The 16,809-nt window shown below is 37.4% G+C and overlaps 1 protein-coding gene across 2 annotated transcripts in view; it reads right to left on the reverse strand.

The window, feature by feature from the left end:
- Positions 1–10,630: 10,630 nt before the first annotated feature.
- LOC143663673 (transmembrane protease serine 11A-like) overlaps positions 10,631–16,809 on the reverse strand; it is a 42,887-nt gene continuing 36,708 nt past the window's right edge. For both annotated transcript variants that reach the window (XM_077137152.1, XM_077137151.1), the window contains exon 9: positions 10,631–12,682. In XM_077137152.1, the coding sequence (XP_076993267.1) occupies positions 12,521–12,682 (162 nt within the window). In that variant the 3' untranslated portion in view covers positions 10,631–12,520. The remainder of the gene's footprint in view (positions 12,683–16,809) is intronic.

Genomic DNA, 16,809 nt, shown 5'->3' on the forward strand with positions numbered 1-16,809 from the left:
TGGGACAAGTAGGTCTATACAATCCCTTTCAATCTTGTTCATCCTCAATATGGTAATATTACTTATAAACCCACTAGAAAACCACCTTCAGTTCTATCTGTTCCTTTACTTTGGAGTTCAACCTCATTAGCTAATGGTTAGCTGACTGTTCACCCATCTCTAGCTTTTATGTATCTCTAACTCCCCTATATTCTGTATTATAAGCCTCTGATTATACCTTTACGCTGGTCATAAAAATGGAATCATACAGGAGCAATCCTTCCGCGTCTGGCTTATTTCACGCATTATGTCCTCAAGTCTCATCTATCTTGTCATGTGCTTCAGAACATCATTTCATCTTACTGCTGCATAATATTCCATCATATGTATATACCATATTTTGTTGATCCACTCATCTGTTGGTGTGCATTTGGTTTGTTTCCATCTTTTGATGATTGTGAATAATGCTGCTATGAACATCGATGTGCAGGTGTCTTTTGTGTTATTGCTTTCAGCTCTTCTGGGTATATACCAAATAGTGCTATTGCTGGGTCATAGGGCAAATTGATATTTAGGTTCCTAAGTAACCACCAAACAGTCTTCCATAGCACCAAAATGCATTCCCACCAGCAGTGCATAGTGTCCTAATTTCTCCACATCCTCTCCAACATTTATTGTTTCCTGATTGTTTAATAGCAGCCTTTCTTATAGGTGTGAGGTGGTATCTCAATGTAGTCTTGATCTGCATTTCCCTTATAGCCAATGAAAATGAGCGTCTCTTCATTTGCTTTTGGGCCATCTGTATTTGCTCTTCAGAAAAATGCTTATTCATATCTCTAGCCCATTTTATAATTGAGTTGTTTCTTTTTTTGGTGTTGAGTTTTATGATTTCTTTGTATGTACAGGATATCAAACCTTTCTCTGACATGTGATTTTCAAATATTTTCTCCCATTGAGTTGGCTGCCTGTTCACTTTTTTTTAAATTAATTAACGGAAAAAAAAGAAATTAACCCAACATTTAGAAATCATACCATTCTACATATGCAATCAGTAATTCTTAACATCATCACATAGATGCATGATCATCGTTTCTTAGTACATTTGCATCGGTTTAGAGGAACTAGCAACACAACAGAAAAAGATACAAAATGTTAATATAGAGAAAAGAAATAAAAGTAATAATAATAGTAAAAACAAAAAAAAAACCCAAAAAAAAACCTATAGCTCAGATGCAGCTTCATTCAGTGTTTTAACATGATTACTTTACACTTAGGTATTATTGTGCTGTCCATTTTTGAGTTTTTGTATCTAGTCCTGTTGCACAGTCTGTATCCCTTCAGCTCCAATTACCCATTATCTTACCCTGTTTCTAACTCCTGCTGGACTCTGTTACCAATAACATATTCCAAGTTTATTCTCGAATGTCCGTCTGTTCACCTTTTTGACAAAGTCTTTTGAGGTGCAGAAACATTTGATGTTGAGCAGTTCCCATTTATCTATTTTCTCTTTAGTTGCTGTGCTTTGGGCGTGAAATTTAGGAAGCTACCTCGTAATACTAGATCTTGAGGATGTTTCCCTAAATTTTCTTCCAGAAACTTTATGGTGCTAGTTCTTATATTTAAGTGTTTTTGCCACTTTGAGTTAATTTTTGTGTAGGGTGTAAGATATAGGGGTCCTCTTTCATTCTTTTGGCTATTGATATCCAGTTCTTCCATGCCCAATTATTGAAAAGACTATTTTGTCCAAGTTCAGAGGATTTAGGGATCTTGTTAAAATCAGTTGACCATAAGTTTGATGATCTATTTCTGCATTATCAATTCAATTCCATTGATCAATGCTTCTATGTTCGTGCCAGTACCATGCTGTTTGACCACTGTGGCTTTATAATAAGTTTTAAAATCAGGGAATGTTAATCCTCCCACTTCGTTCTTCTTCTTTAGGATGCTTTTAGCTATTTGGGGTCTCTTTCCCTTCCAGATGAATTTGGTAATTAGCTTTTCCAAGTCTTCAAAGTACATTGTTGAAATTTTGATTGGTACTGTGTTGAATATGTATATTAATTTGGGCAGAATTGACATCTTAACCATATTTAGCCATCCTATCCATGAGCAGGAAATGTTGTTCCACCTATTTAGATCTCCTTTGATTTCTTTTAGCAATGTGTGCTGGTTTGAAAGGGTGTATGTCCCCTAGAAAAGCCATGTTTTAATAAAATTCCCATTTCAAAATGATAGAATAATCCCTATTCAATACTGTATGTTTGAAAATGTAATCAGATCATCTCCCCGGAGATGTGATTTAATCAAGAGTGGTTGTTAAGCTAGATTAGGTGATGACATGTCTCCACCCATTTGGGTGGGTCTTGATAAGTTTCTGGAGTCCTATAAAAGAGTAAACATTTTAGAGAATGAAGGAAATTAGGAGAGAGTAGAGAATGCTACAGCACCATGAAGCAGAGAGTTCACAAGCTGGTGACCTTTGGAGATGAAGAAGGAAAATGCCTCCCGGGGAGCTTCATGAAACAGGAAGCCAGGAGAGAAAGCTAGCAGATGATGCCATGTTCTCCATGTGTCCTTCCAGCTGAGAGAGAAACTGTGACTGTGTTCGCCATGTGCCTTCTCATTTGAGAGAGAAACCTTGAACTTCATCGGCCTTCTTGAATCAAGGTATCTTTCCCTGGATGCCTGTGATTGGTTATTTCTATAGACTTGTTTAATTGGGACATTTTCTCGGCCTTAGAAATGTAAACTAGCAACTTATTAAATTCCCTTTTTAAAAGCCATTCCATTTCTGTATATTGCATTCTGGCAGCTACCAAACTAGAACACAATGTTATGTAGTTTTCTGTGGACAAATCCTTTACATCCCTAGTTAAATTCATTCCTAAGTACTTAATTCTTTTAGTTGCTATTTTGAATGGAATTTTTTCCTTAACTGAATCCACAGCTAGGTCATTGCTTGTGTGTAGAAGCAGTACTGGTTTTTGCACATTAGTTTTATATCCTGCCACCTTGCTGAATGTGTTTATTAGCTCAAGTAACTTTGCTGTAGATTTCTCAGGATCTTCCAAGTATAGTATCATGTCATCTACAAATAATGAAAGTTTTACTTCTTCTTTTCCAATTTGAATGCCTTTTATTTCTTTGTCCTGCCTGATTGTTCTAGCTAAAACTTCTAGCACAATGCTGAATAATTGTGGTGACAGTGGGCATCCTAGTCTTGTTCCGTATCTTAAGGGGAAGGCTTTCAGTTTCTCTCCATTGAGTGTGATGCTGACCATCGGTTTTTCATATATTCCATTTATCATATTGAGGTAGTTACCTTTGATTCCTATCTTTTGGAATGTTTTTATCAGAAAAAGATGTTGAATTTTGTCAAATGCTTTTTCAGCATCGATAGAGATGATTGTGTGATTTTTCCCTTTCGATTTTTTCACGTGCTGTACTACATTAAATGATTTTCTCTTGATGAGCCATCCTTGCATTCCTGGTATAAACTCCATTTGGTCACGGTGTATAATTCTTTTAATGTGTTGTTGGATTCAATTTGCTAATATTTTGTTGAGAATTTTTGCATCTATGTTCATTAGGAAATTGGCCTGTAGTTTCCCTTCCTTATAGCATCTTTTCCCTGTTTGGGTATTAAAATGATATTAGCTTCATAAAATGAGTTAGGTAGAGTTCCTCTTTCCTCAATTTTTTTGAAAAGTTTGAGCAGGGTTGGTGTTAGTTCTTTCTGGAGTGTTTGATCAAATTCTCCTGTGAAGACATCTGGCCCTAAGCTTTTCTTTGAAGGAAGATTTTTGAAGACTGATTGAATCTCTTTACTTGCAATTGCTCTGTTGAAATCTTCTATTTCTTCCTGAGTCAGTTTAGCTTGTTTGTGTGTTTCCAGGAATTTGTCCATTTGATCCAAGTTGTCTAGTTTGTTGGCATATAGTTGTTCATAGTATTCTCTTATGATTTCTTTTATTTCTTCAGGGTCTGTGGTAATTCACCGCTTCTCATTTCTGATTTTGTTTATTTGCATCCTCTCTCTTTCTTCTTTGTCAGTCTTGCTAGTGGCCCATCAATTTTACTGATTTTCTCAAAGAAACAACTTTTGGTTTTATTGATTCTTTCTATTGTTCTTTTCTTATTCATTTATCTCTGCTTTAATCTTTGTTATTTCTCTTCTTCTATTTGCTTTGGGGTTAGTTGGCTGTTCTTTCTCATGTTCCTCCAGGTGAGCTGTTAAGTCTTGAATTTTGGTCTTTCTTGTTTTATAATATAGGTATTTACAGTAATAAATTTTCCTCTCAGCACAGCTTTTGCCACATCCCATAAGTTCTGATAAATTGTATTCTCATTTTCATTTGTTTCCAGATAGCTGCTGATTTCTCTAGCAATTTCTTCTTTGACCCACTGGTTGTTTAAGAGTTTGTTATTTGATTTCCACCTATTTGTTGAATGTTCTTGTTCTTTGGTGGTTTTTGAGATCCAGGTTCATTCCACTGTGATCAGAGAAAGTGCTTTGAAGAATTTCAATGTTTTTAAATTTATAAAGATCTGTTTTGTGCCCCAGCACATGATCTATCCTGGAGAATGTTCCATGAGCACTAGAGAAGAATATACATACTTGTGTTTTAGGGAGCAATTATGTATATATGTCTGTTAGGTCTAATTCTTTTATCAAGTTATTTAACTTCTCTATTTCCTTGTTAATCTTCTGTCTGGTTGTTCTATCTTTAGCAGAGAGTGGTGTATTGAAGTATCCTACTATTATTGTTGAAACATCTATCATTCCCTTCAGTTTTGCCAATGTCTGTCTCATGTACTTTTGATTGGGAGTATAAACATTTATGATTGTTATAGCTTCTTGGTGAATTGGCCCTTTAATTAGTATATAGTGTCCTTCTTTGTCCCTTATGTTGTTTTTACATTTAAAGTCTATTTTGTCTGATATTAGTATACCTGCTCCTGCTTTCTTTTGGTTACAACTTGCATGGAAAATCTTTTTCCATTCTTTCACTTTCAATCTATTTGTATCCTTGTGTCTAAGATGAGTCTCTTGTAAGCAGCTGTTCTAGTCTGCTAGCTGCCAGAATGCAACACACCAGAGACAGATTGGCTTTTAATAAAAGGGGCTTTATTTCATTCGTTCTTCAGAGGAAAGGCAGCTAACTTTCAACTGAGGTTCTTTCTTACATGGGAAGACACAGGGTGATCTCTGCTGGCTTTCTCTCCAGGCCTCTGGGTTCCAACAACTTTCCCTGGGGTGATTTTTTCTGCATCTCCAAAGGCCTGGGCTGAGCTGCGAGTGCTGAGATGAGGTATGCTGAGCTGATTGGGCTGTGCTACATTGCATTCTCTCATTTAAGCACCAACCAAGTCAAACATTCTTTGCAGCAGGCACACCTCCTAGCCGACTGCAGATGTAATTAGCAACAGATGAAAGTTCACATGCCATTGGCTCATGTCCACAGCAATAGAACTAGGCATCTTCACCTGGCCAAACTGACACCTGAATCTAACTACCACAGCAGCATATAGCTGGATTATATTTCTTAATCCATTCTTTCAATCTGTATCTTTTAATTGGTAAGTTTAGTCTGTTAACTTTCAAAGTTATTACTAGAAAGGCATTTCTTGAATTCACCATCTTATCTTTTTTATTTAATTTGTCAGAGCTGTATATTATTTTCTCTTTTTATCCTTTAAGTTTTCCTTACTGGTATTCAATTCTTTGCCCTCCTCCAGACCTTCCTCTGCTGTCCTTTTTTTTTTTTTTTTTTTCAGCTAGCAGAATTCACTTTAGTATTTCTTGTAGGGCTGGCCTCTTGTTTACAATTTTTTTTTGGAACTTGTTTGTCTATGAAAATTTTAATCGAAACTGAGGGAGAATTTGGCTGAGTACAGAATTCTTGGCTGGAAGTTTTGTCTTTCAGGATCTTAAATATATCATGTAGCTGCCCGCCTTCTTGCCTCCATGGTGCTAGTTGAGTCGTCTGAACTCAGTCTTATGTGGCTTCCTTTGTATATAGTAGATTGTTTTTCTCTTGCTGCTTTCAGAATTTTCTACTTCTCTTCAACATTTGAAAGACTGATTACTATGTGTCTTGGGGAAGGCCTATTTGGATTTATTCTGTTTGGAGTTTGTTGACTTTCTTTGACTTTTATATTTATGTCCATTATAAGGATTGGGAAGTCTTTCCCCATTATACCCTCAACTGCTCTTCCTAGCCCTTTACTCCTCTTTTCTTCTCCTGGGACACCAATGATTCATATATTTGTGTGTTTTGTATTGTCTGTCATTTCCCTGAGATCCAATTCAAATTTTTCCATCTTTTTTGCCAGTTGCTGTTTTGAGTCTTCGAAGTCAGTTATCCTGTCTTCTATATTGCTTATTCTTTCTTCTGTCTCTTCAAATCTGGTGTTGTGTGCCTCTAGTATGTTTTTTATTTGGTTAACAGAGTCTTTAATCTCTGTGATATCTGCTATTTTTCTATTTATTCTCTCAAATTCCTCTTTATGTTCTACTGTCTTCTTGATCTCCTTTACGTCATTTGCCATCCAACTTATTTTATTAACTAGAGTGATATGAACTTCTTTCATTAGTTTTTCCAATATCTGTGTCTCCTCTGGTGTTTTAATTTGGTTGTTAGGCAGTGCTATATCTGTCTGCATTGTGATATGATTAGTGATCTTCTGTCGTTTTTATTGCATGTATATTTCTTGATTGATTTACTTTGGGAGTTGATTTCTTTCAGTAGTGTAAGGCCTTGTGTTTTGGGGATGCATGTGCCACAGGGACCAGGGTACAGGGTGGGGTACAACAGTGCAGTGACTCTTTTCAGGGCCAGGATAGGTGCAGGTTGGGGATGTTACTCTGGTGCTTGTGAACGTAGGTGTCCACTGTCCAGGGAGGATTTAGCTGTGTGGTTTCACGGGTCTGGGGGGTTCAGCCCTGGTGTGCACTGGTCTTGGGCATGGAGCCCTTTGTGCACATGCGTAGAGCTGTGGCAGCAGGTCAGTGTTATGCCTTCGTGTGTCAGGGGCGGATGTGACCCAGCTGCCCAGGTCAGCCCTTTCTCAGAGCTGGGAAGTGTGACTGAGGGCCATGCGCATGCGTGCATTCAGGACTGCTGTAAACTGACATTCCCAGAACTGAAGGACATAATTGGGGGCACTTGCGCATGCACGGGTCTAGGAGTGCAGCAAACTGATTCACAGAGCTCAGGGTGGGTGGGGTGAGGCTGTGTGACATTATGGGCAGGGGGCCAGGGGTAGCCGAGGTGTGGAGGTCAGTACCTGCAGCCTTCATGTGCTGGCAACAGCCTTCAGGGAACAGGAGGGGGAGGTAGTGCTGGGGAGGTGTGCAGGAGAGGTGGGTTGGGCTGCACTTGGGGTGGGGGTGGGGGGCAGGTACATGCGCTGGGGTCTGGTGGGGTGGGGATTCCTGGAGCACAGGGTTTGGGGGCGGGTGATGGGGTTTGGGTGCGTGGGGTGTGGGGTGAGTCATGGGTCACCAGGCTGAGCTAGTGAAGGTAGTGATTTCAAGGAATGCAGCCTGGCTTACTTCCTAGTCCCCAGCTCCTGTCTGTGCACTCCCATGGGCTTCACACATCTGCGCCAGGCTCCAGTTTTCTGCTTCTCAGTTTCTCAGCCTCTGCTACCAGGGCTTCCCTAGGTGGAGCAGAAGGCTCTCCCAGGTCAGTCCTACTCTTGAATTGCTATCTCAGTCATCTTCCCTCTCCTTCTCTAACTTTTCCATGGAGCACGGCTGAACTTGAGCTATGCTATTAGGCATCTTCCCAGAAGTCCCTCTATTTCTTCTTACTACTGAATAATATTCCCTTGTATGTATGTATATACCACATATTGTTTATCCGTACATTGGTTGAAGGATGTTTGGATTGCTTCTATCTTTTGAAAATTGTTAATAATGCCACCATAGACATCCATTTGCAAATAACTGTTTTAGTCTCTGCTTTCAATTTTTTGGGGTTTATACCTAGTAGTTGATTTCTGGGTCATATGTTAATTCCATATTTAATTTTCTGAGGAAACACCAAACTGTCTTTGACAGTGACTGCACCATTTTACATTGCCATCAGCAATGAATGTATAGTCCTATTTCTCTGTGTCCTCTCCAACACTTGTAATTTTCAGTTTTTTTTTAATAATACCCATTCTAATGGGTGTGAGATGGTATCATTGTGTTTTTAATTTACACTTCCCTGATGACTAATGATGTTGAGCATCTTTTCATGTGCTCTCTAGCAATTTGTGTATCTTCTTTGGAGAGATGTCTATATCAAAGAAGACCTAAATAAACGGAAGGACATTTCCTGTTTATGTACTGGAAGGCTAAATATCGTTAAGATGTCAATCCTACCCAAAGTGATTTATATATTCAACATTATCCCAATCAAAATTCCAACAACTTTCATTGCAGAAATGGGAAGGCCAACATCAAGTTTATATAGAAGGGTAAGGGGCCCCAAATTACTAAAGTTATCTTTAAAAGAAGAATGAAATTGTAGGACTCACACTGTTCAATATTAAAATGCGGTGTAAAGCCATAGTAATCAAGATAGCATAATACTGGTTCAAGGAGAGGAATTTTTATTAATTAGTCACATTGACAGCTCAGAAATCAACTCTCACATTTATGGCCAACAGGCTTTTGACAAGAGAATGAAGACCTCTCAAATGAGAAAGAATAGTTTCTTCAACAAGTGGTGCTGGGAGAAGTAGATCTCCATTTGCAAAAAAAAAAAAAAGGAGGAAGGACCTCTACTTCACACCTTACACAGAAATTAACTCAAAATGCATCTTACCCAAATGTAAGAGCCAGAATCCTCAGACTCCTCAAAGAAAACATAGGGAAGCATCTGCAAGACCTTACTTTAGGATAATGGTTTCTTAGGCGTCACGTCCAAAACATAAACAACAAAAGAAAAAATAGATAGATAGGAACTCATCAAAATTAAAAACTTTTGTGCCTCAAAGGAATGTACCATGAAAATAAAACAGTGACTTACACAATGGGAGAAAATATCTGTGAGCTTTTTAAAAAGTAAATACTGTATGTGACTTTTGGTTTCATCACTATTGTCTTCTACCAATAAATTGAAGAAAGTTAATTATTCAAAGAATCAGGATAAGATAACCATGGACCAATTGTGAATGCCTAAATTTGTGTCTTGATGTTTGAAAAGTCATTAGCTTCTGTTATTTTATCCTTTCATTAACATTTATTCAAAACATAAAATATACAGAATATTTTTCAAAATACTGTGCGGGATACAAAAATGAATAAAGCACAGTGTTTGACCTTATAGGACTTAAAGTACTTTAAAAGATAATACAGATAATATAAAAACTACAATACTAAGTAAAGTATGAGAGGTGCTTTGGGGAAAAAAAATTCTAAGAGGTTTTAGATGGAGAATACTTTCATCTGGAGTAATAGGAAAAACTTGTCAGCAAAGGTGATATTTGAGCTGATTTAACAGAGTGAAGAGAATAGTATGACCAAAGGGATGATATGTTCAGGAAATGGAAAATAGCATTCATTGTTATAAAAGTCTTTGAGTACTGGCAAGAGAAAAGATCTATAGGTTGTTGTGAAACTGTAAAGAACCCTAAATTCTACAGTGAAATGGATTTAGAGTCTAGTTATCAGGCAAAGGGAAACCAATGAAGATTTGAGAGCACAGAAACAGCATTATAATCTAATCTGTAATTGGATAGCATTATAATCTGGCTGCAGTTTGTTGATCAATACAGTACGGAGGGGTTGAAGGTAGGGAGACAGGTCGGAGAGGTTGAGATAATAATAATGTGGTGTTTATAATAGCGGATTATTATTCCAGAATGTGCTACTGGTACTGCAGGTCATGACCCATTAGATCGTGAAATACATTTAAAAAAATGAAATAGAATAGACTTGACTAAAACAGAAAATATCAGATTCCATTGCACTTAATGAAGGTAAATATTGTATTGCTAAACTTCAATTTTAATTTTCAGTATACAAGTATTTTTAATATGTATGTATGTATGCATGCATGCATGTATTTGTGCTTCCTGTGGGTAGTGGTCAACATAGAGAAATGCTGGTAGGCGTGCTTACTAAAACCTATCTCCACAGTAGTGCTTAGTGGCGTTCTACAAATATACTCTAGTTTAGGCAGGAGGATGAGAAGAATCCTCCAAGCATGTTGTGTGTGGGAACAGCAGTCTGTATACGAAATTGCCACTGACTGACCCATCACTCATTTATTCTGCTATTTCTTTTAGGTGTATGATAATGAATGGTCAGCTTGATCAGGAGACTGTATTTTTTCAAAACTCATGTCCTGACTGTGAGGTATTCTTCACATTTCTGAAAATGATCAAATGTCTTCAGAGCAGTAGCAACCAGAAGCAATTTTACTTCTAAGGAATATTTGCTAATGTATGCAGACATTTTTGGTTGTCATAACTTGGGAAGAGAAGGTTTTGCTAGAGACATCTAGTGGACAGAGTAGGAACCTCTACAACACAGAATTGCTAAGGTTGAGAGCCACTGCTTCAGAATTACCCAAAGAACTTATTTTAAAGAAATTAATCCTGAAGATGGTTGAAAGAAAGAGTCATGCTATTGGCCTAGTATAGACTCAGCGATATTTCTTGTGGTATGCTCTGATCACCAACTTTATTAGCTTTACAGTGATACATTAATCTTTGCTTACATGTGGCCCAGAAAGAAATGCTGCCCCAAACAAATTAGAATTAGAAAGCTTTTAACACAAGATATTTTCCTACATCTTAACATCAAAAGTCAGAATTATATTTTACCACCAGGACATAGGATAATTTATATGCTGTCTATAGTTATATATATGAAAATGAAGCTTTGACTTAAAGTGAGTTCAGAGAATTGGCAGCCAGCTGCCTAGTTGAATCACATCCTTTAAAGTTCTAGTCTTAAGAGTGTCCTAATTTAAAGTAGATTGAATAGCAATCACTAAAATTCTTTACAGATCTGATAATTCAATAAATAGAGCAATGATGATGATACTAGGTAAGAAGAAGGGCACACGGACCTGAAACCTGGATTCTAGTCTCACTGGGGATATTTGCTACCCTAAGTAGATTCATCAAGTCATTCAGGTTTCCTGATTTTAATACTTTTATCCATAACATAAGTGTGTTGGACTGTATGATTTGTACAGTCTCTACTGAACTTTAAACTTTTATGAAAGTTGTAGATCTGAATTATAAATCTCTCTCATTATTTTAAGAATATGTTCATGCCCTCTTAATAGCATTAGGGGAAGAAAGTACTCTTTATCTAGGTAACCCAACTGACCCAATGGTTTGGCTTGTACATGGACTACATGAGCAAATGGCCTGCAAACCCTGACATTTATCTGGCATTGCCAATCGCAGTAACAGCTTCCACAAGGTCTTCATTTTATTGTCTCATGGGATACATGAGACTGACCCTCCTAATGTCTTCACTGAGGAGGTCCATTCACTCTTTCGCATTGTTTTGTTCAGTGCATTGGATTTGGCAGGTGCACAACATTTATGTTTTATTTTTAAAATATCTGCAAAAGTCAAGCAACTGCCACAAGCCTTAGGGGATAACTGATTGTAGCAATACATAGAATAACATATTTCTTTATGTGGATAAAAACTATGTTCTTTATTTCCTTGTTATATTAGTAAGTCCTCAAATTTCTCTGATCAGTTAACCTCATTATAATAATGTATAAAACCCTCCCTGGTCCAAATATGTAAATGCATCTATAAAATGTCAAAATCTTATGCCCTCATTTTGGAACTGCTCATGAAGTTACCACACCTTTCAGTACTTTTTAAACAAAAAATTAATTTCTGACTAGCAAATTAATACATAAATTTATTCACCAGTTGTACTTTTCCCTGGGTATATCTGTAGGGTAGGTTTATCTGTGGTTGTTTATGTATGTCTCAAAAAATCAACAAAAAAATGAGGGAGGTATTTACCATCAGACTTTTTTCTAGACTTTTTCTAGATATAATTTTCTCCTATGAGGGTCCTCCAGATGGGTTTAGAAGTAACACATTTATTTCTTATGGTGGGAATAACCATTGGAAAACCAAGAAGAATAAGAAAAAAAGGAAAAAAAATAGTGAGTGCTAGGGAAATGATAGGTAATTATATAAGGGTTTCTGCAAGGGTATAAGCGTAACAAGGGCACTCTAAAAATCTCCTGAGCCTATTCTTACACGTCTGCACAGCTCTTCATTTATACTGTGGTTTGCATGTGTAAGGAGTGGAGTAACCCTACTGTACTTTTCCAAGTTGGGGTGAACTGACTTGTTACAAATAAAGTCACCTTATAAATTACCTATATTTATTATTGGTTGATTAAAATGCCTCTGAAATAAATCATATCGTGTGCCCCATGTTGCTGGGTCCAGTCATTTAATTTCACTTCTGTATGCCACACCTGCTAAATATTTGGATCATTGTACATGTATGACCTGCATACAGCTCTTTCCGTCTAACTTTTATGGTGAATTAGAGACCCGTTTTTGAAGCAATCCAGTTTCGGTAATAAGTCACATCTGTGTATACTCCAGGTTTGTTCTTTTGGCCACAGTTGTCTCCCCAGCTCACAATTCCATAAAGATACCAGGTATCTTTAAGATCCTTTGCAACTAAAGGTCCTCCAGAATCACCCTTATAATAAAAAAAGAAAGAAAAGAACAATTTAGCTAATTGCAATTTAAGATATTCTGGTTAACCACATATTTTATTAATAGACAGTATATGTGTGTATATATGTATAAAACCAATGATAGGATAATTATTTGAAGCATATATTTCAAAAATTATAAACAGACTTAAAGTTCAATTTCCACATTTTAAAGTTAAATTTTGTTTTGATAATGTTAACAAAAACAACAAATAGTTAAAAAAAGAAAATGATACTGAGGGGCTTAAAAAAGGAATCAGATGTACCACTTTTCTTTTGTCCAGTCCATTCCCCAGAGGTAACCACTTTACACTCTTTTAATAGCCATATTTAACTCCATATGGCTAAAAAAATATACTCAAATTGCTATTTCTAGACTTACATAGGATATACTGATTTTTGGTCATCTAGGTAAGGCTTTAGCTCTCTTGCAACCTCCTTTTAACTTTCCCTAAATGAATAGTCAGTGTTTACATTACTATCACTTTTTAAATGTTCACTGATGAGTCAAATAACATGTTTTGATTGCATTAACTTTATTTGGCAAATTTAATTTCCAAGAACTAATGATGCCCCATTCCCTTTGGCTAGTTTTCTATGTATCTATGACAATTGTTGAATACTCCAAAAGATCTACCAAATCTAATAACTTTTACTTAAGATCAAGGACATCAGCTAACGTATCAGTTCTCTTACCCCTCTGATAATCTCTCTGACCCTAACACACACACGCACACACTGCCTCTTCCCCCTTCTATTTTAACTCGGACTGGTGCAGAACTATAACCCCTTCACCATACTCTTGTGTTGGATTCTCCATGTTTTGGATCCCAATGTCTTCGTCTTTCTTGCCTTATTCTGCTGAGGTAACTCTCTCAAGTGATTTCATAAAAGAGAGGGCATAAGAGGTATTATATTTTTTCTTAAGTCACTACATGCCTAAAATGCCTTAATTCTACTCTTGGACTTCATAATTAGTTTGGCTTGGGCAGGGATGTGGTTGAAATTATTTTCCTTTTGAATTGTGAAAGTATTTTCCACTGTCTTCTAGATTCTAATGTTATTATTGGGTAGTTCTACTTTGATAAGGTTTTTCTCCTTATCTCTACTGTTTGGACATTGCATGATTGTGTACCTTGGAGAGAATCTCTTCATTTACTGCACCCAAAACTAATTAGACCTTTACAATAGGAAATACATATACATCGGAATTAAGTAGGTCCTTTTTTAAATTTCTTTGATTTACTTGCATGTCTTCTGTTTTGAGAACTCCTATTCATCTGATGTTGACTTTCTGAGTTTCCTCTAATTTTCTTACTTTCCCTGTTATTTGCCCTCTCTTTACCTTTTTGTTCTTCCTGAGAGATTTCTTTGATCTTACCTTCTAATCATTCTATTGGATTTTAAAAATTAGGATGATCTTATTTTTATGTTCCCAGGGCTGATTCTTGTTCTTGATTGGTTCTAGAGAAAAGAACTTAAAGCCGGATCGGAAACTTTGTGCATGTGTGTTACTTGGGTATTCTGTGTGTTGGCTGATGTACTCATTCCAAACGTCAGTACATGGAGATCTTTTCTCTGCAGCTGTGGGTTTCTCTAGAGAAAAATTCTGCAATTTCCTGCATTGGGAGGAAGTTGGGGGAGTGGTACGTTTTTGGATGCAGTGTGTGCTGGTTTGAAAGGAAGTATGCCCCCTAAGAAAAGCCATGTTTTAATATAAATCCCATTTCTTAAAGGTAGAATAATCTCTATTCAATACTGTATATTTGAAACTGTGATGAGATCATCTCCTTGGTTGATGTGATTTAGTTAAGAATGGTTGTTAAACTGGATTAGGGGATGACATGTCTCCACCCATTTGAGTGGGTCTTGATTAGTTTCTGAAGTCCTATAAAAGAGGAAACATTTTGGAGAATGAGATATTCAGAGAGAGCAACACTACAAAGCAGAGAGTCCACCAGCCAGCGACCTTTGGAGATGAAGAAGGAAGACACCTCCCGGGGAGCTTCATGAAATAGGAAGCCAGGAGAGAAAGCTAGCAGATGATGCCATGTTCGCCATGTGCCCTTCCAGCTGAGAGAGAGAAGCCCTGACTGTGTTCGCCATGTGCCTTCTCACTTGAGAGAGAAACCCTGAACTTCATCGGCCTTCTTGAACCAAGGTATCTTTCCCTAGATGCCTTTGATTGGACATTTCTTTAGACTTGTTTTAATTGGGACATTTTCTCGGCCTTAGAACTGTAAACTAGCAACTCATTAAATTCCCCTTGTTAAAAGCCATTCCGTTTCTGGTATATTGCATTCCGGCAGCTAGCAAACTAGAACAGAGTGTTTTGGGACAGGGAACGGGAAGTGGCTGAGGGTCACTTTATGTAATCCCCATATTTTCAGACTCCTGCCTCCTTCTTGCTCTCTGCCCTGTCTGGTCTCACTGACTTCAGGGCATTTCATACAGAGAATAAATCTCCTGTCTCTTGCACCTATGTGCTTGGTGGGGGAAGAGGGTGAAACCAAGAGGAAGTGGAGGGGGTGGATACCTGATTACTCAGGGTAGGGAGGCCTATTGTAGTGGTGGTGGGGGATCCAGGTAACTCTGTGAGGTCTTTAACCATTCCTACTATTTTCTAACTTGACTGCAATCTTTGAGAGATTACCTGATCTCTCAAAATGTTGAACTTCACTTATAATTGGTATTCCATACCTTTTCTCATCCAAGAGATTTATATTTTAACCTCTCCTCTGACAAGTCAGTTACAACACTTCCGACTTCTCTCCCTCTTTTCCAAAATTTTCTTGAAATATCTTCTCAAATTTCTGCCATTGGTCCTTATTAACTGTCTAAAGAGGCAGATCACAGAGGCGTGAAGTAACTATGCCACAGCAACCCATCATATGTACCCCAGTGCCAAGTGATTTGCCTTCACTGGCTAACAGCAGAAAAGGTAAAAAACAAAACAAAACAAAACAGGAAGATATGGGGGTGGCAGGGGAAACAGGACAGGCTTAGAAGCTTTTCACAAAAAAGAAGAATTCTAAAACTTGTACTGTAACTCAGGTAGGAGGATAGATGGCATTCCAGGTGACAGAGAGCTGTGGGCAAAGATCTAACAGCATCTTCAATTGAATATGTTAAAAGTATCTCAAACTCAAACTCAATGTGACGTTGAACCCATGATCTTTCTCCTAGATCTGGACGTATTCCACTCTTCCCTAAGTTCACCCAGCTACTGCAGCCAGAAATGTAGATATCACGCTTTTCTTCTCCCCCAATCCCCCTATCCACTTGGAACCCATCATTTCACCCTGCCAATTTTATCTCTGAAATACTCTAACTGTCCTTGTCTCCACTTCATTGTTTTAGTACAAATTACAATCAATTTCACTAAGTTTTCTGCAATAAATGTTAATTGATCTGCTGTGGACCTTCTTCAAAATATTCTCCTTACTGTGGCCAGAATAGTCTGTGCAATTTTCAAATAAAATTTTATCCCCCCTTTAATTTAACAAATTTAATTTAACAAATTAGCATGCACTTAAATAACATGCACGTAAATTGTACTTTGTCTGAACCAGGCAGAATTTTGAGAGCTTCAGACAGATTAACTAATTTAATATTAACTTTCTAAATAGAAACTTCTTAATTAGCCTTCTTTAGTGACTTTTATTTGTTCTTAGAATGAAAGGGGAAATATTAAGAGGGCTTGGGAAGCCCTGTACAGTCTGACCTCTGACCAGCTCTTCTGCCTTATGCTGCACCATCAGACACGTTGCTTTCCACGCTCCACCACGTGGTCTTCCTTCGGTTCCTAGAATTCTCTCTGCCCCCATCATAATAGGATCTTCCCATCTGTGGTTCCTTTCCGAGCCATCTCCCTTGCCTATTTTCCTAGTGAACTCCTACGTTTCTTTCAGATCTTAGCTTACCTCCAGCCACTACCTACCCTCCCTCGTCATATTCATTTCTTATATTTACTCATAGAATCAAGGCCTTTTTTCTTTTTTTCTGTGTTTGCCCCTCATTGGTATAATTTTTCATTAATTGAAAATTTATATCTTGTACACAAGAGAGTAAGTTCTCTGAGAGCAGTTTCCAGAAATGTTTTCTTCATAAT

The sequence above is a fragment of the Tamandua tetradactyla genome, chromosome 19 (genome assembly GCF_023851605.1).
Source record: "Tamandua tetradactyla isolate mTamTet1 chromosome 19, mTamTet1.pri, whole genome shotgun sequence".
NCBI lineage: Eukaryota > Metazoa > Chordata > Mammalia > Pilosa > Myrmecophagidae > Tamandua > Tamandua tetradactyla.